The sequence below is a fragment of the Xyrauchen texanus genome, chromosome 22 (genome assembly GCF_025860055.1).
Source record: "Xyrauchen texanus isolate HMW12.3.18 chromosome 22, RBS_HiC_50CHRs, whole genome shotgun sequence".
NCBI lineage: Eukaryota > Metazoa > Chordata > Actinopteri > Cypriniformes > Catostomidae > Xyrauchen > Xyrauchen texanus.
The window spans coordinates 38,401,280-38,421,576 of record NC_068297.1 but is presented as its reverse complement, the minus strand read 5'-3'; the positions used below and the strand labels follow the sequence as shown (position 1 = coordinate 38,421,576).

Here is a 20,297-nt window from a genome sequence, read left to right as displayed (position 1 = left end):
ATTAAAACTGACTGGAACTACCTGTGCATTAAACTTTTTAACGCACACGTTCCAGCCAATCAGAACTGAGTATTCGAATAGACCATGGTCTAATAACAAATAAATTTGCTTTGTTCCTCACACAAACATTCACATGGCTTCAGAAGACTTGGAATATACAGTAGTGCATGAGATATATGGACACATTTTATGGTGTTCTTTGGTCTTTTTGGAGTCATTGTATTGAAAGAGCTGCATGGATCTTTAAAATGTCTCCTTTTGTGTTCCTCGGAAAAAATAGAAGCATACAGATTTGGAACGACATCCCGTTAGCTTACCGATAAGTTAGTAAAAGATATTTATTTTTTTTTTGACTGAATTATTCCTTTTATTTATTTGAGTTTTCTCATTTCATACCTTTGCTCATGTCTCTGCATCGGCTGCCAGATTATGTTCGATTTCAGTTCAACACACTGTTCTTGGCCTATACAGCTGCCAATGTCCTAGCAAAGCCTTACATACAATCCTTCAAGAATTACACTCCAGAAACCTGTTAGAACAGCACTTTATTTATGTTGCAGTTGCATTTGCTCATTTTGGTGTATGTACCGTAGCAGCTTGGTTATGCATGAAATAATTAGAAACTAAATTAGGTTTTATTTTATCTGCTGTTGTTAGGAGCTGTTTCTTGGTGATTAAGGCCTAGCTAAGCAAACGTCTTGTATATTCAGCTGAATGTGCTGGTATTTGCCAGTAATCTGATTTGAACACTGTATTGTAGCTAAATTTGACATATAATTGCCTGTTAAGAAGGTACAGTACATGTGTTCTTTAGCACATGACATTGTGTGTGTTTCTGTTTTTAGTACCACCTAACTTGCACATCATTGGGAACCTGCCCTTTAGTGTGTCCACCCCTCTCATCATAAAGTGGCTGGAGCAAATGTCCAACAGAAGTGGTCCCTTTACGTTTGGACGTACAAGGCTTACACTGACCTTCCAGAAGGAGGTGGCTGAAGTAAGTTCAACAGTCATTCATGTGAAGGTGTACTTTTGAACAAATAAAGAGGTTGCAAGTGGTGCAAAAAAACTTTAATGACATTATAAGTATCATTTTAAGTAATAGAAAAAATATGATATGACTATTATAAAGCTGCGGTGTGTAATTTTTTTTATGTAAGAAATCATTTCTCCTCTCCCAGCTTAATATGCAGAGACAACAATAAGCCAATTTGTAGGTTGATTCCTTTAGAAAGTGCAAAAAATAAAACTTTGCTCTGTTTGTTTGAGAATTGCTACCACCTGGGCTGGGGACTGAAGGGTTGAGGATTCGGGGAAACCTGTTTGATAATGATAATTGTTTTAAATTACATTTGGTGGGCACTGACACACCATACCAAAACAGACACTGGCTTTTCGACCTGACGCTGCTAACAGCTTGGATGGTCCTTTTCCTCATTGGCCTGCAGAGCACATCAGCTTTTTTTTATTTTTCAAAAAACTATTCTGATAAGTTGGACTACAAAAACATTGCACTGTTCTACTTTCTATGTCAGATGAGACCGAGCCCAGAGAAGCATTTCTGGACATTGTTGATGTAGGGCTTCTGCTTTGCTTAATAAAGCCTTAACTTACATCTGTGGATGCAGCGGCGAATGCTGTTGACTGACAAAGGTTTACCAAAGTATTCTAGAACCCATGTCATGATATCCATTACAAACGCATGATTATTTTTAATACAGTGACGTCTTAGGGATTGAAGATCACGAGCATTCAGTAGTGGTTTTCCAGCTGGACAACTCAAAACCACATAAAGCCTGGATTAAGTGCATGGCTGTGTAAACAGAGAGTGCCGATGTTAGATTGGCCTGTATGTGTGGCACGTCATAAAGTATAAAATACAGCAACGAAGGCCCTGTACAAGAGATCTGCATAATGGATGAATAGGGGAATATTCTGCTTGCTAAATTAAAGAAATTTGTGTCTTAAATTAAACTTGTGTCTTCAGTGGCCAAATGCTTGAGGCATTATTAGAAGCGTTATTAGAAGAAATGGTGATGTAACACAGTGGTAAACGTGACTCTCCTAACTTTTTTTGGAGCATGTTGCTCCTCAGAAGTGGAGGCAACTGAGACTTGTCCTCCACCACCTGGATTGAGGTGAGGAACCGCGCCACCACAAGGACCTACTAAGTAGTGGGAATTGGGCATTCCAAATTTGGGAGAAAAGGGGGATACAAATTTTAAATAATATAAAAAAAAGAATTATGTGTTGTACTTTCGATATAGCACAGTTTTAATTACATTTACAAATCAATCATTTTGTTTTATTAGGATTTTCCAGGCTGTTTTTGGGATTGGGGTTGTAATTGGAGGTCGACCAATAGTGGATTTTGCTGATATGATAACTAAGTTGGTGGAAAAGGCAGATAACCAAATAATCGGCTGATACTTTTTAAAATAGTTTTAACAAAATTCTTAGTCTTTCCTTACTTTGACATAGAGGCTACAAGAGTCCAGAATGAATAAAATCTGAAATGCAGTTTATTGATAAACCAAAATCCCAATTGTAACCAAAAACAAAATGGAGATTTGGTGCATAATGTAGGACTTTATACAGTAAACAAGCCCAAACCACACAAGGGGCTCTTATTTGGAAATGGCTGAGACTTGGCTTCATTGCAATGCTCTAATTCAAGCATTCACCAAATTAAGCTTTTTATAGCCTAAATATTCACCAGATGAAGAGGTTTGTGTAAATATACACTTACGGCCACTTTATTAGGTACACCTATACATCTATTTATTCATACGATTATCTATCAACCAATCGTGTGGCAGCAATGTAGGATTTTGTAGGAACAAAAACAAACTATCTGCAACCATCGACATTGATATTTGCAGATAACCAATAGATCTCAAAACACCTTCCAGCACAGATTAATTTGTAAAACTGATATATCGATCTTCCTCTAATTGTAATAAAGTAAATTATCCGTTGATTTATAAAATCAGAACATGAACACAAAAAGTTCTAACAAGCTACTGCAATTGATAGACTCACACAGAGCAAACAAGAATATTTGACTTGGAAATACAATGTTCAAAGTCAAATAAACTCCATGGCACTCTTTATGTGCTTTTTTTTCCAGAGGTTAACAGCCAGTACTGGAAGCAGCCAACGCAGTCGTCTGTCTGTCATGGCTCAATATCTCTGCACTGTCAAAAACTGTTTCACCATCCCAGGACGTGCCTTTGTTCCAAAACCAAATGTAAGTCTTTTGTCTGTCTCTTTCTTCTACCATTTAGACATCTGTATCTCTCAGTGTCTGACTGCTCACGTGGAAGGATGTGGGTGTTAGCTCATTAGAAGAGCGCACAGTCAATGTTGTCTTAGATATGGAATCAGAGATGGTGACTCAAAGTGTCTAATGATGCCTGCAGGGCCTTTGGTGTGCAGTTCTTGTGTGCCACGTGACAATAAGAACTTTGTTTGAGGTTTCAGCATCGACTTGTAAGAGGAGTCCAATGATGAACGAATCTCTGCACAAAGTTCCCTCATTTGTAAATATTTGATCCAGCCGGAGTGCTTGGGAATAAGATGATAGGAAAGTGGGTCGAATTGAGCATTCTCTTGGATTAAATGGCATGGATGATTATTTCATCGCACACCGAGGCGCGCTGCTTCGTGGGGCTTCACACTAGCAGTAATTGAAACATCTGCTCTTGATAAAAATTGTACAAGAGTGATAATGCACAGTACATATACTCCTGAGAAAAAGGCCTATGTGTTTTTTAAAGAGTAACATTGAGCTAACACTTGTAAGATGGCTGAGGGATATGTAATGGCAATGCCATTTTGCATCTACTTAATTCTTTTTTCAGTTTTACACTATTATGATTCACATTTCAAATTAGAGATTTGATTTTGAACAAACCTCTAACCCTCAGTTATTAAAGGGATAGTACACAAAAATGATAATTCGCTCACCATTTACATCCTTTTTTTCTTTTGTGGAACAGAAACCATGATAATTTAAAGGATATATTATGTTTTTTTGCCCTTATTATGTCAAGTTAATGGGGTCCAACATTTTCAAGCCATGAAGGCATCATAAAAGTAATCCAGTGGTTTAATCCATGTCTTCTGAAGAAATACAATTGCTTTAGGTGAGAGGCCTTTTTTCCTATAAATCTTGACATTTGCATCCTCCTTGGCGCATTAAGAGAAGCTCGTTCACACACTTGTGCTTTACGGAGGGTTTTCTTTTTTTTGGGGGGGGGGGGTTAAATTACCACAGTCACCAAAATGTTGATGATAAACAGAAGACATAAGAAAAATTCAACGTCTTATTGATGTATAATGATACAGAGATTGCGGACTTGACAACCGTGTGCAGCCTCAAAGTATCACAATTTGAAAGTCTGCACTATGTTTCAGTCGAGATGGATGTCAAGATTTATAGTCATTAAGGAACTATATTTTGCTCTGTTTCTCACCCAGTGATTGTACCGTTTCAGAAGACACTGATTAAACCGCTCGAGTCATATGGCTTACTTTTATGCTGACTTTATGTCCTTTTTAAGCTTAAACATTTTGGACACCATTGACTTACATTGTACGAACAAAAACAAGTCATACATCCTTCAAATCATCTTCATTTGTGTTCTGCAGAGGAAAGAAAATCACACAAGTTTGAGACTGCATGAGGGTGAGTAAATGATGAGAGAATTATAATTTTGGGGGGAAACATGTGTCAAACAACTCATCCAGCAGCGTTTGTTCTATGGACATAATTGATACCTCAGAAATTCAAACCTTAAACCACTTTCCTAAGTTATACTTTTCACCTGGCATGAAATTTAAAATCTAATTTTATATTGAGATATGTAGAGATTTTCTTTATTGACTAAACTGAAAATAAATGGTGAGCATTTAGCCTGCAACCCTGAATCTCAGCTATATAATTATTCACTAAACTTCATTAGTGTTTGTCTTCAGGTATCTGATGTTGGGAAGACATTCATCTTATGGAAGTGCAGAATACTAATTTGTATTTATAGAGACATAACTGCTTATTATCATGTTCACATTTGAAGTTGGACATAACATGCAGTTGATGAAAATCGTTACTAATACACACGTTATGTCACAGCGTATACTTACCATGTGACTGAGTGGCCCTGCAGTGCTAATATTGTATGTCTCAAAGGTATATATATAATTATTTTATTATTATTATTATTAATTTTTTTTTAACTACGAATCATGCTCCCGGTGGGCAGTGGTATGCGCACGCAACGTAATCGCATTGGCATTTGAAACGTGAGAACTGATGCACTTGCGTCACACACGGAAGAGCTGTGCTGTTTACAAGTGAGGAGGAGGAACGCTGTAAAGTAGCTTGGTTGGTTTTGATCTGCTTTATTCTGTTTCTTTGCTCACAATGGTGTGTTTGTGTGTTTTATCCTGGATGTCTCACATGAGTGGAGAACATGAGATTACGTCTGTATCATAGCAATTTGAATACGTCTCACAAGAGACCTTTTGGACTTCACCCTCCCGTGAAGCTTACCCTCACCTTGGATTATAGTTAAAAAGTACTTAAATATTTATATTTTTTGAACACCATTTAACTGCTGGAATCATATCGATGAAGTTTATGCTGACTGTCTGTGATTTTTGGAGCTTCAAAAGAGAAATCTCCATTCACTTGCATTTTAAGGAACTACTGAGCAAGATATTTTTCAGTTTTTCTTCAAATGTGTTCTGGTGAAGAATGAAAGTCATACACACCTGGGATGTCATGAGGGTGAGTAAATAGAATTTAAATGTTTTGGTCAACTATCCCTTTAATACAACATATCTCACTAACCTAAAACTTTAACCTAAACCTAACCAACAGTGATCTAAAATTAAATGAGAGGTGAATAAAACAGACACCCTACGCTTAACCAATGGCTAAAGCTAAACGATAGTGTCCAAAAACAAAATGAGAAATGAAAATGCTTGACTGGTCTCAAACCATGTACTTCAGAGTCCAAAATCCAACACACTATCAGGTGAGCTACCACGGAAGCTAAAAGCTATCGAATAAAATGCACAGTAGTAGTACACCTCTATTTAGAAACTTAAAACTTTGTTATACTGTACGTTATATCAACGTTCATTCTTTGAGACTAGGTTGCACTTTCACAATCCAATCAATTTCTGATGGTTGAAGTCAAGTCCCACACCACATTTTTAATCTCGTTGAATTTCCTGTTTCGCTCTGAAATATGTCAAATTGTGTGATTTAATATATAATAAAATTATATGATCAAATAAAAAATGCAACATAGTTTAAATTTTATCATGCAATGTCTCAGCTGGGCTATATCTGAAAGAAGTAGGGGTTCATTTGTGCAGAGAACACAGAACGCTGTGCAAAGTTAATAGGATTTATTGAAGGTTTAGGGAGAATATCCATCTGAGAGTAAGTTGCCACACATGGTGTATAATGCACAGACTCCTGTTATGCTCTTGTCAAATTAAACGCATTAGAGAACTGAATATTGTGCAGCTGGTAATTAGCGCTAACTCATTCACTGTATTTCGAGAACAACCCTGAATTGCATTGCACTAGATTCACACTATGGATGGGATTAATAAGTTCACTTTGTTCTATTTCTTTATAGAACCCCTTGGTGAGGTCAGAGGAAATTAGCTGCACCGTTTGAGAATAGAACAGAGTCGTTCTATTTATAATCATGAGCTGATATCGGCACGCCACAAGGGATGTTTATTAAATGTGGCTTGTTTTTTTTTTGTCTGGCAGTCTTGTGTGGCCGCTGCAAGGCACTTTTTTCTGTCACATTGAGTGACTGTGGTTGTCCTTGAAGGCTTGTGTCCACGGTGATTGGCCGCGTGTTGTATGGCCTAAGGCCCGTACTGCACTTGGTCTCCTCTGTCATGGATCGTATTTGACGCCCACACCTGGCTGATCAAATGGCTTAAACCACATGCTTGCCCACGCAATGACTGCTAAATGCTAAAGTGTCACATATTTAAACAATAGTTCTCCATTCTGGCTTGTTTGTCTTATTCAGCTGCTACTCAAATCAAATGAATATGTCTCGTCGCCCACATTGTGTCTGCTGCGGCACAGTTCCATTCGCCAGAATAATTGCAGTCTTTGGAGTGACTGAATTAATATAATTATCATCTCGCCGTCATCAGATGTAGAAGTGGTTCAGTAGTTCCTCCCCCCCTTACCCATGGGTTGATGTGTACGGTCACAGACATGCAGCCAGCTGCTACTACAGTGTCCTTCTCACAAACAGGAAAGACGGACAGCTCGAGGATACACTCCTGACAGAGATTGATCTAAAGAGAGAGTAAATTGTACCTCAAGCAGATGTTTGTCTGGATATTGAGAGGAATTGCTGCACTGGCACCTCCATTTCTCTGCAATCTTTCACATGACCATACACATTTACGTGTGGGTGGATGATATAGGAAAAATGATTGAATAGCCATAAATATGTGCCCAACAACTTCAAGTATATGATAACTCTTTTTGGTATTTTAGCCTGTCTGTCCTCAACATTTTTTCTGAAATCTTACTAAAATTACTTTTAACAAAATAACTGTAATACAAAGAGATTTTTGACAGAGTGACATCACAATATGTGTAGCTCATTTTTTACTGTTTAAGACTTCTCATCAAATCCACACAAGTGAATAAACACAGATGTAATTAACATTAAAGGAATAGTTGCCCCCCCCCACTAAAAATAAAAATAAATATATTATCTGTCATTATTTACCAAAAAAAGGTAAATGGTCTGCACTTATATAGCGCCTTTTTTAACCTTAGAGGTTACCAAAGTGCTTTACACTTTGTCCCATTCACACACCAATGAAGGCAGAGCTGCCATGCAAGGCGCTAGCCTGCTATTGGGAGCAACTTGGGGTTCAGTGTCTTGCCCAAGGACACTTCGGTATGTGGAGTCGTGTGGGCTGGGAATCGAACCGCCAACCCTGCAATTAGCGATCGACACGCTCTACCACCTGAGCCACAGCCGAGATAATGAATAATGTACTGCACTTGAATAATTTGCTGCACTTGTTCTTGATTATTGCAGCCCAAAATGACTGAACTTGCTGTGGCTTTTCCTCAGAAATTGAGATGCCATTTGCATTTTTTTTTTTGTTGTTGTTGTTGTTTAACAGTGAGAGTCACAAAAATGTTAGTATACTTGTTTAATTTGTATCAATGACTCTTTTAGTGCAGAATAGCTGAATATGCAATTAGCATGGAAAAAAGTAATAAATACACACAAAAATAACACAATTAAACTGGTGAAACCCTTGATATATCTAATATGAGTTCAATGGGAGACCCGTAATTTTGACCGAAATGTATTTATTTAATTATGTATTTATAAATCAGACACAATGAAAAACACACACAAATACATATGCACACAAACGCACACAAAAGAAATGGTTGAGACTATACAGGGCAATTTTTTTTTTTGTCAAATAAAAATCAATCAGCAGAACACACAGAAGTGAATGAGTGAGACTATAACAAATCCTCAGTGCAGAATAAACACACACACTATGAAATGAATGGGTGAGACTATAACAGGATTTATTTTGTTGAATAAAAATCAATCAGCCCTAATGCAGAACACACACACGCACACACACACCTAGTTTAGATCAAAGTCTTAGTCTGACCCCACTGTGAGAGTTTACGCTTAGGTATGGGAGCTGCACATCATGGTCAGGTTTGACTGTAAGCATTTGTGGCATTATTGTAAAATCTCACCCTCCAACACAAGTGTTTTAAAAAACTGCTACAAATTTTACAAATAAATGTCTAACTAATTATATATCCATTGCATAACTAATCTAGAAATTAAGTTTGTTACAACATTGGCTTGTAGAAATCAGCCAATGCATGGGCCATTTTTACCAGCATGGCCCTTGTTGTCATTTCGTGTAATTTATTTTTATTCCAGCAAATGTCACCAGAGTGATGACATATTTTACATATGACATATTTTGATGTTTTGGCAATCTTTCAATTTTCTCAAATGATTTAAAACTTACTTTTGATAAGTGAACAAGGGTTACATTTTCTTCCTCAGACAATCCAAGTAAACTTTGGTATGGTTAAAACTGTAAACTAAAAACACAGATATTTGGCCTGTTGCGATTATTACATCGCCTGATAGCGCTAATTTGATGTAACTGTAATTTTTTTAGATTACTTCAAATATTGAGTTCAAATTCGAATTACATTTTACTAATTTAAATTGAATATATGGCATGAATGCCATGTTTGATTCTCTCATTATCTGGTGCAACAGTGCATTATGTGAGCCCTCGAAATGACAATCATCAACCTGCTCTGTGCACAGCACTCAGAGCTGCTCCTGAAGTGATGTATCATCTCTCTCTCCAAATAAGCACACAAGAAAAACTCAGCGATGGATGAGACTGGTAAATATTGTGATATTCCGTGCTGCAGTCACTTATTGTTGATTTCATCGTTGTGTGTCGCGTTAAGAGTGACGCAAAAGACCATTTGAAATCCAAATTGAGCAGCCAGAGCATCCGGACTGAGACGCTTCTGAAAAAATCTGATTTCAATCGCAATTTGAAACCACCTCCTGATGTGGTAAAATCAGATCTGGATACAATCTGGATATGCAAAAAATCAGATTTTTAGTAGCAGTCTGAACAAGACCTTAGTCACCATCTTTGATTTAAGTCAGGGGTGGGCAACTATTTTGGTATCGGGTTTTAAGTAGTGCAAGGGGGACACATTGTATTCCTTTTGAGATACAATGTTCTGAATTGATTTGGTTTTTGTAACTTTTAAGCCCAGAAATAGTTGTGTACTCAATTTTCTGAAGTGTATCTGTGACTAATGGGACTATTCTGCAATTGCCTAAAGTATTGTATTGCTCTACATTTCTATAGATACCTTATATCAGGCATAGGTATAGATACCTTTCTATCAGGCATTAACAAACTGAATAAAGGCTGAGCTTATACATTTAATTTACCATCTCTACTTCCCTGTTAATTTATTATTCAATTTAACAATCTCTACATCAGGGATCTGTTTTAATATAAAAAAATGAAATTTATAGAACTTTTACTGTTCGTTGCAAAGCATGTGAGTTTACTTATTTTTTTCTAAAACATTACCTGTTTACATGCTAAAAGAGTCATGATGTGGGTCTCTTCGATGGTTTGTATTGCAGCACACAACTGAATAACACCGTGAATAACACCGGCTGCATGACTGTGATAAATGATTACTGCAAGAGTTAGATTAACATACAGGTGTGAAGGGACTTCAACATTTCTAAATTGCACAAATAAAAAATACATTAGTCTCTGGCTTGCTTTTGCTCGCATGTCAATGATGCCGAGATCTGAGAAGGTTTACCTGCAAAGCAGCACCAAACATCACAAGCAGCCTCAAGAATGGACACAGAGTAGCCGTATAACACTTTTCCTTGAGCAGAATATTGCACTACAGATCAAGTTTGTTCAAAGGAGAAAGCGAGAGACAGAAAAAGCGCACTTGCATCCATGGTTGCCAGATTGCACAAAATAAGTATAACATTAAGCAGAATATTTCCAATTTGCACAAGTATAAATCTCAAACTGGGGGTGTTTCGTCTCTTATCTGGCAACCCTGAGCACGTTAAATGCTTGTGGAGATGCTTCAGGTCCCAATGCAAGTTAACTGAAATATCCAATGAAAAAAAAAACGCTTTAACGATAAATGAGCCGCGGGCCACATTAAACCACGTGGAGGGCCTGATCTGTCGCGTGGGCCGTATATTGCCCATGTGTGATTTAAGTGCATTATTAATATAATTTGATTTGTGAGTTGAATAAAGAATAAAATTTCATTTTGTTCATTACACAAATTGATTGTAACACTTCAGTAGACTTGAAATATATAGTGCATAGATTGCTTTTATTTTGTATATATAGTGGGGGTTTTTTGGTAATTTTTCGAGCTTGACAGACAGGAGTCACTATTCACTTGCAGTATTATTAATTACACACTACACATTATTAATGTGAAGACTTTTTATAAATTCACCTTTTGTGTTACACGGAAGAAAGTCATATGGGTTTGGAGTAATATTAGGTTAGGTGAACTGTTCCTTGTCTTTGTCCTTATCAACAAGATTAGTTCAGATCTATGAACTTTCTCAATCTTTCCTTCAAGACCACTTTTGTCTTCATGTGATTTGTGTTAATTCCCTTGACTTGTGGTTCTGTATAACTTGCGTATAGTATAACTTTTTAAAAAGCTCTGAAAAAAATTAATTTCAGTGTACAGTAAATGTGCTTAAGTACTGACTGCACTTCCATTATAATCTGATTATTGAACAATTCATTAGTAATGTAAACTGACAATTAGACAATTCACCACTTTTTATGCAGTGACTGGCTGGCCATGAAAAAGTGTGTCATTTCAACAATCATCCAATATGATATATTTTGAGAAGGCTTTAATTTTCCCCCCCCATTTTGTCTTTTCTATCCGTGAACGTTATCTCTTTCCTCCCTTCCAGGGACCATCACAGAAAATAACAAAATCCCATTTTGAATAATGGGGACAAATTTGGTATCAGGAACACTCCATTTCTATAAATGGGGTCAAATGAGGTACCAGAAGTAAAGTTATTTCAATGTCTCAAAGCCATCAGCCTTACCCTAAATAAATCAAGGCCCCAACATTTAATTAAAAAATGCCCTATTTGAATATTAAATGCAGTCATACATTATTTTAGTGTTTGTGTTTCTGAGCATTTACATAGGTAAGCACTAAGTGCTATTAATTAACACATTCTTATAGTTATTATTATATAGTAATATTAATTAACTTGAATATTTTATGCACATTTCTTAGTGTCATTTTGTATATCTACTATTTACTATTTTAATTTGATGCAACTCCTTTTTGGGTCATTTTTTGGTACTTGTACAAGGACAAAAGGTAAAGAACTATCAAAACTAATGTGTGTAACAGACCCTGCACAGACCCAGTGTTAGCCTAAATGCTTTGGATTTTGTCCAAAGCCCATTAGTTTTTAGGTATATTTCAACACGTATTAATACATTTATAAAATCAAAAGTTGTATATTAGTTACAATAAACTAAGATGAACTAACAATTGTATTTTTATTAACTAACATTATCAAAGATTAATAAAAGCTGTAGTAATATATTGTTCATTGTTTGTTCATGATATCTAATGCATTAGCTAATGTAAGCCAATGAAAAGTGTTACCGGTTTTGAACAAACTTGAAATTCCACATCCAATCAAAAAGGTTTGGTTGCTATCTGCTGTTGTTTTGTGCTACAGGAAACAACAGCGCTATTTTGGGCTGATACACCTCCCACATAGTTAATTAACTTGATTCATTATTTGTCTACTGCCCTTTTGTTTGTGAGGCATTTTTTCAAAAGGCTTTAGGGAGCTTATTGAAGGAAAATCATAGTGTTAAAAAATGAAAAAATTCTCTCATCTTTTACTCGCCCTCGTGCCATTCCAACTGTGTATGACTTTCTCTCTCCTGCAGAGCACAAACAAAGATTTTAGAAGAATGTCTCCTCTCTGTAGGTCCATACAATGCAAGTGAATTGTGACCATAACTTTGAAGCACCAAAAAGCACATAAAGGCATAATAAAAGACTCCAGTGGTTAAATCCATATTTTCTGAAGTGATATGAGAAACAGATTAATATTTAAGTCAGTTTTGCATATAAATATCCACTTTTACTTCCAAATTCTTTTGTGTATGGTGATTCAAATTTTTCATGCATATCGCAAAACTGGTAAAAGGTGGAGGAAAAAAGGACTTAAATGTTGATCTGTTTTTCACCCACACCTATTGCTTCTGAAGACGAGAATTAAACCACTGGATTCATATGGATTACTTTTATGCTGCCTTTATATGCTTTTTGAGCTTCAAAGTTCTGGCCACCATTCACTTGAATTGTTTAGCCCAACAGAGCTGAAATATTCTTCTAAAAATCTTAATTTGTGTTCTGCAGAAGAAAGAAAGTCAAACACATCTGGGATGGCATGAGGATAAGCAGTACATTTTCACCCAAAAAAGCATTTTGCCCTTAAAACAAGACCTTTTGCCATCTCATGAACAGCATGAGAAGATAGTATCCATGTAAACCAAAAACATCCTGTATATGTACATAATATGGACTTAAATAACCACTTTAAGTCCAAAAGCAGTTCAAATACTCTTAACCTTGTTTATGGATCGTTACAATGATCCTCATTGCAGAAACAGTGTAAAAATCCCTCATAACACTACATGTTTTGTGTGGGCTGAAAATATCTAAATCTGTAAGCTGGATGGTATTATTTTCATACAGGCTCTTTTATCTTAGTATTCTGTACCGCCTGTCTCAGCAGTTCACAGCGCACCAGGCAAAGGCTGTATCATTATTCCATTGTGCTCACAGTGCAGAGTGTGCATACGGACCCTGGAGTGTATCCAGCAGGGCAAGGTCATTCACACTGTCTGACAATCATATTACATCTTCCACTTCGCTCATTTCACCAAGAGAACACACTGGCCAAAATTAAAATAATAATAATAATAATGTTTGCCAGTAACTGCAGGCTTCTGCCTGTGAGCTGATTGATTGCCCTTGGACTTGTATTGTGGCATATCATTACAGCTGATGGGATTTTGATGGCTGATGACGTTTAACACTGATGTTTTCAATCAGTTTAACTGGTGTTACATGACACAAATGATCAGTCAGCACTTCATATTTGCACATAGACAAATCATGGACTTCTCTGGTCATGCTATGAAACGGGTGCCTTTTTTCATGTTTGATTAGTTGATTTTAAATATATTCTTGTTAGATTTTAAAGACAAATAGTACATTTAAGTGTTAATAAATTACATTGTGTCATCTCAAGCTATATTAAGAAACTGTAACATATGTTGGGACATAAGTATGTATTCAGAAAGTTGCAAGGTTGACAGTTTAAAAGAGCAATTTGACAACTAGCCTTGTGTTCAAGGTTGTGAAACTACAAGGTGGTTCTTAAAGAATTTAAAGATGATACCTTTCAAGTAGATATAACATTAGTTGATGCAGTAAGTATCATGAACTAACAATGATTTTTCACAGCATTTATTAATCTTGGTTAATGTTAATTTATCAAAAAACAATAATGTCATTGTTTGTTCATGTTAGTTTTTATTGCATTAACTAATGTTAACGTACAGTGTACATTGTATATTGTAAAGAAATCTGTTCAATCTATGATACAATTATAAACTTAATATATACTATCCTACTGGAACTATCAAAGTCCCTTTAGGTATTGCTAATGACAAAAAGCCACATGATGACTTAAAGTTCATCAAGAGTGACCCTTCCAGGTGCAATAATTAACACACATGTATAGACAGTGCACAGTGTTACTCACACAAAGCAACAACAGGGTAACATATGTGTACATTTTAGTAAATGTAAAAAATGATTACTCTAGCTTGCATTGATTTGTCATCTTTACAGTGTCATCATGTATCAATCCTAAAGTAGATAACCTTGTCATATAAATGCTTTAATTTGAGTAAATTTCACAGGTAAACAAAACAAGTAAATTTTAATCAACTTTTAGAGCTGGTGTTCCCAGCATGCACTGGGCTTGAATACTTAATGAGCTTGCATAACTTGTTTGTAAGTTGATTTAAACCATCTTTATTGTTGGTTTTTTTTAGGTTTGGTAACTTAATGTTGTGTGAAGTCTGAAGTAATTTTTATTCACAAAATGACCAATTTATGAAAACAAAAACGTCATCGTGTTTGCAGCTCTGGATCTTGTTTTTATTGCCAGTTAGGTGATGTTGTCTAATACAGGGGTTTTCAAACTGGGGTCCGCCAGGAGGTGCTAAGGTGTCCGCTGAAAATAAAATACCAAATTTGACAATATTATTCTTACATTCTGCTTTTTAAAGGGTATAAATATACAGTGCATCCGGAAAGTATTCACAGCTCTTCACTTTTTCCAATTTTTTTAATGTTACAGCCTTATTTCAAAATTGATTAAATTCATAATTTTCCTCAAAATTCTACAAAAAATACCCCATAATGACAACGTAAAAAGTTTGTTTAAAATCTTTGCAAATGTATTAAAAATAAAAAACGAAAACAAGTATTCACAGCCTTTGCCATGACACTCAAAAATGAGCTCCGGTGCATCCTGTTTCCACTGATCATCCTTGAGATGTTTCTACAACTTGATTGGAGTCCACCTGTGGTAAATTCAGTTGATTGGACATGATTTGGAAATGCACACACCTGTCTATATAAGGTCCCACAGTTAACAGTGAATGTCAGAGCACAAAACAAGCCATGAAGTCCAAGGAATTGTCTGTAGACCTCCGAGACAGGATTATATCGAGGCACAGATCTGAGGAAGGGAACAGAACAATTTCTCCAGCAATGGTCCCAATGAGCACAGTGGCCTCCATCATCCGTAAATTGATGAAGTTTGGAACCACCAGGACTCTTCCTAGAGCTGGCCGCCCGGCCAAATTGAGTGATCAGGGGAGAAGGGCCATAGGCAGGGAGGTGACCAAGAACCCGATGGTCACTCTGACAGAGCTCCAGCGTTTCTCTGTGAAGAGAGGAGAACCTTCCAGAAGAACAACCATCTCTGCAGCACTCCACCAATCGGGCCTGTATGGTAGAGTGGCCAGACGGAAGCCACTCCTCAATAAAATGACAGCCCACCTGGTGTTTACCAAAAGGCACCTGAAGGACTCTCAGACCATGAGAAACAAAATTCTCTTGTCTGATGAAACAAATATTGAACTCTTTGGCCTGAATGGCAAGCGTCATGTCTGGAGGAAACCAGGCACCGCTCATTACCTGGCCAATACCATCCCTACAGTGAAGCATGGTGGTGGCAGCATCATGCTGTGGGGACGTTTTTCAGTGGCAGGAACTGGGAGATTAGTCAGGATCGAGGTAAAGATGAATGCAGCAATGTACAGAGACGACCTTGATGAAAACCTGCTCCAGAGGGCTCTGGACCTCAGACTTGGACGTTTCATCTTCCAACAGGACAGCAACCCTAAGCACACAGCCAAGATAACAAAGGAGTGGCTACGGGACAACTCTGTGAATGTCCTTGAGTGGCCCAGCCAGAGCCCAGACTTGAACCCGATTGAACATCTCTGGACAGATCTGAAAATGGCTGTGCACCGACACTCCCCATCCAACCTGATGGAGCTTGAGAGGTCCTGTAAAGAAGAATGGGAGAAACTGCCCAAAAATAGGTGTGCCAAGCTTGTAGCATCATACACAAAAAGACTTGAGGCTGTAATTGGTGCCAAAGGTGTTTCAACAAAGTATTGAGCAAAAGCTGTGAATACTTATGACATGTGATTTATGTATTTTTTTTTATTTTATTTTTTTATTTTATTTTTTTATTTTTAATACATTTGCAAAGATTTCAAACAAACTTCTTTCACATTGTGATTATGGGGTATTTAGAATTTTGAGGAAAATAATTAATTTAATCAATTTTGGAATAAGGCTGTAACATAACAAAATTTTGAAAAAGTGAAGCGCTGTAAATACTTTCTGGATGCACTGTATTTCTATTCAATTAAAAAAATCTTTAGGTTTGTACATATATTATTACTCTAACAGTGGGTATAAAAAAAAGATATGCGTTCAACTTAATGAAAGTATTATTTTCCAAATGTTTTCATATTATAATCATTTCTTTTCATTTTCTTAATTTCCTTTATTACAAAATAACAGCCAATTATTTAATTTTGCAAACCACACATTGTCTTTATAAGATGATGCTTATGTCTTTCTAACACTGTTTAAAAGGGAATTTATTTCATTATCGCGATTGCCTGACACATTTTTACGTTTGGCCAATTTGTTTCTTATATATCTCCTTTTTCTCCCAATTTGGAATTCCCAATTCCCACTACTTAGTAGGTCCTCTTGGTGGCACGGTTACTCACCTCAATCCGGGTGTCGGAGGACAAGTCTCAGTTGCCTCCACTTCTGAGACATCAATCCACACATCTTATCACGTGGCTCGTTGTGCATGACATCGTAGAGACTCATGTGGAAGCTCTTGCTACTCTCCGCGATCCACGCACAAATCATCACAACCACGAGAAGGGTTACCCCATGTGAATTTACCCTCCCTAGCAACCGGGCCAATTTGTTTGCTTAGGAGACCTGGCTGGAGTCACTCAGTACACCCTGAATTCGAACATGCAACTCCAGGGGTGATAGTCAGGTCAACACTCGCTGAGCTACCCATGCCCCCTGGCCAATTTGTTTCTAGAGGGTGCTGAGAATCGCCTCGTGACGACAAGTCACGGTTCGTTTTGTTTTGTGCCCATCATGTTACTACAATAATAGACCGGTGTGCAACAAAGTGTCATTTAAACGGTCTGCATATCAGAGCTGTGGCAGATGCGTTTGAGCTCATAATGTTAAAGTGCTCCCCTGTTTCATTCTCCCTCTCTCTCCTCAACAGTTCCCTGTAATTTTTCTAATGATAAAAGGCAAATATCAATAAAACTTCTATTAAATACTGTCTGCAAATATGCAGATATCTCGTTTAAACGGATATAATTCACGAACCTCATGAAAATCCAGCGTCAAAATCTTCCCGTCAAGCACTGATCTAATATTTTCCTCTGAAGCTCGTTTTCTATCAGCCAGAATCAAAACATCAGGATCAAAAGTTCCTCTGATTTACAAAGCATGACTGTCACTCCATGACAATCCAAGTAGCTGATCCAGGTCGTTCAAAATCTCGGTAGATTGCTGCTGCTCGTGCTGAATCCACATGAGTGCAACTTCAAAGCAAAAGCGCTTCATGTGTGCTATGAGTAAGTGTCATATTCACTGTGCGCTGTATGTGCAGTTGGTTTGATTCTGTATTTTTTGAGAAAATGCGATTGTTTATGCGCACATGCCATCCATGGTTGCTGGACTACTGTGTGTACTGTTATTTCCTTCCGAATATATTAGCAATTACTTCATGTGCAAATAAATTACAAACATTTTATGACTATACAGATATCTGAAGAAACTGCTACCTACTATCTAAAATACAATATTATTTGATATTTTTATATTTTACATTATTATTATTATATATATTTTACATTATTATTATAAATATAATGCTAAATAAGAGTTTATTCATTATTCCGCAATTTTATGTTTATGATATTTGCTATATTAAATTGTGGGATATATCAGCATTGTATTGGCCTATCGGCCACCCTGCTCTCTGGATATCGGCATCAGCCATTAAAAAAAAACATAACGGTCGATCACTAATTATCACTATATTTTTGATGGATTGAAATAGTTCAATGCTTTAAAAGGGGGGAACATATGATAGTAACATGTTTAATGCACAAACTTGGGAAACAATCTTGTCTTTTTAACAATAGTACATTATGATAACTAATATATATATATATATGATAGATAGATAGATAGATAGATAGATAGATAGATACACACACACACCAAATGTTTGGAATGATGTACAGATTTGATAGCTTTGCAGATCCTTGGCATTCTAGCTGACAGTTTGTCCAGATACTCGGGTGACATTTCTTCCCACGCTTCCTGTAGCACTTGCCATAGATGTGGCCGTCTTGTCACTTGTTGTGCACCTTACAGTCTAGCTGATCCCTCAAAAGCTCAATGGGGTTATGATCCATAACACTCTTTTCCAATTATCTGTTCAGTGTCTGTTTCTTTGCCCACTCTAACCTTTTCTTTTTGTATTTCAGTTTCAAAAGTAGCTTTTTCTTTGTAATTCCCATAAGGCCTGCACCCCTGAGTCTTCGTTTTACTGTTGTCCATGAAGCTGGTGTTGAGCGGGTAGAATTCAATGAAGCTGTCAGCTGAGGACATGTGAGGTGTCAATTTCTCAAACTAGAGACTCTGGTGTAATTATCCTCTTGGTTAGTTGTACATCTGGCCATCCACATCTCTTTCTGTCCTTGTTAGAGCCAGTTGTTCTTTGTCTTTGAAGACTGTAGTGTACACCTTTTGTATGAAATCTTCAATTTCAAGCATTTTATAGACTTCATTCCTCAAAACAATGATTGACTGATGAGTTTCTAGAGAAAGCGTTTTTTTTTTTTACCTAACATTGACCTTAAGACATGCCAGTCTATTGTATACTGTGGCAACACAAAAACAAACACAAAGACAATTTTAAGCTTCATTTAACAAACTAAATAGCTTTAAACTGTCTATAATATAATGGCAAGTGATTTTCTAGTACCAAATTAGCAAATTAGGATGATTATTCAAGGATAAGGAGTGATGGCTGCTGGAAATGGGGCCTGTCTAGATTTGATCAAAAATGAATTTTTTCAAATGGTGATGGAGCTGTTGGTTACATCATTAATGTCCTGACTATACTTTGTGATCAGTTGAATGCCACTTTAGTGAATTAAAGTATCAATTTCCTTCCAAAACAGCTAAATCTGTACATTATTCCAGACTTCTCGCTGCCAAAAGAAACACAGACACTGGACGACAGATAATCGTGAAAGAGTGTTATGGATTGAGCTTTTGTGGGATCAGCTAGACTGTAAGGTGCGTGAGAAGTGCCCGACAAGACAGACACATCTATGGCAAGTGCTACAGGAAGTGTGGGGTGAAATGTAATTTGAGTATCTGGACAAACTGACAGCTAAAATGCCATTGATCAGGAAAGCTGTCTTTCCAGTACGTGAAGGATTTTTGGATGAGAAGAATTCTGAACATATTTTTCCAAATGTAATAGTAATTTTTCACGTAATTAATGTCTTGACTGTACATTGTGATCAGATGAATGTCAGTTTGGTGAACAAAAGATCCAATTTCTTTCCATAAGAGCTAAATCTGTACATTATTCCAAACTTTTGGCTGCTCGTGTATATATAAAGAATAGACAAAATGTGTATTTTAGATAATACAGTATACTGCCTACAATATAATATATGACAGACACAAATGGCAATTTAAATTTTTGGTATTTTATTTTTATAGAATTAACCCCTTTTTACTCTGGCACATCCCAGACTTTTTTGTCCCTTGTGTACAGTTCCACCGAATATGGTAGTTAGGTTCTGGGGTTTGTACAAATGTGAATGCATAAAAGCTGCAAATAAACTCTCTGCCTAGTGTGTGTGTGTGTGTGTGTGTGTGTGTGTGTGTGTGTGTGTGTGTGTGTGTGTGTGTGTGT

The 20,297-nt window shown here is 36.8% G+C and overlaps 1 protein-coding gene across 2 annotated transcripts in view; it reads left to right on the top strand.

The window, feature by feature from the left end:
• Positions 1 to 20,297, top strand: part of tfb1m (transcription factor B1, mitochondrial) — a 66,193-nt gene that overhangs the window by 8,489 nt on the left and 37,407 nt on the right. For both annotated transcript variants that reach the window (XM_052154145.1, XM_052154144.1), the window contains exons 5-6: positions 846 to 997; positions 3,131 to 3,250. In XM_052154145.1, the coding sequence (XP_052010105.1) occupies positions 846 to 997; positions 3,131 to 3,250 (272 nt within the window). The remainder of the gene's footprint in view (positions 1 to 845; positions 998 to 3,130; positions 3,251 to 20,297) is intronic.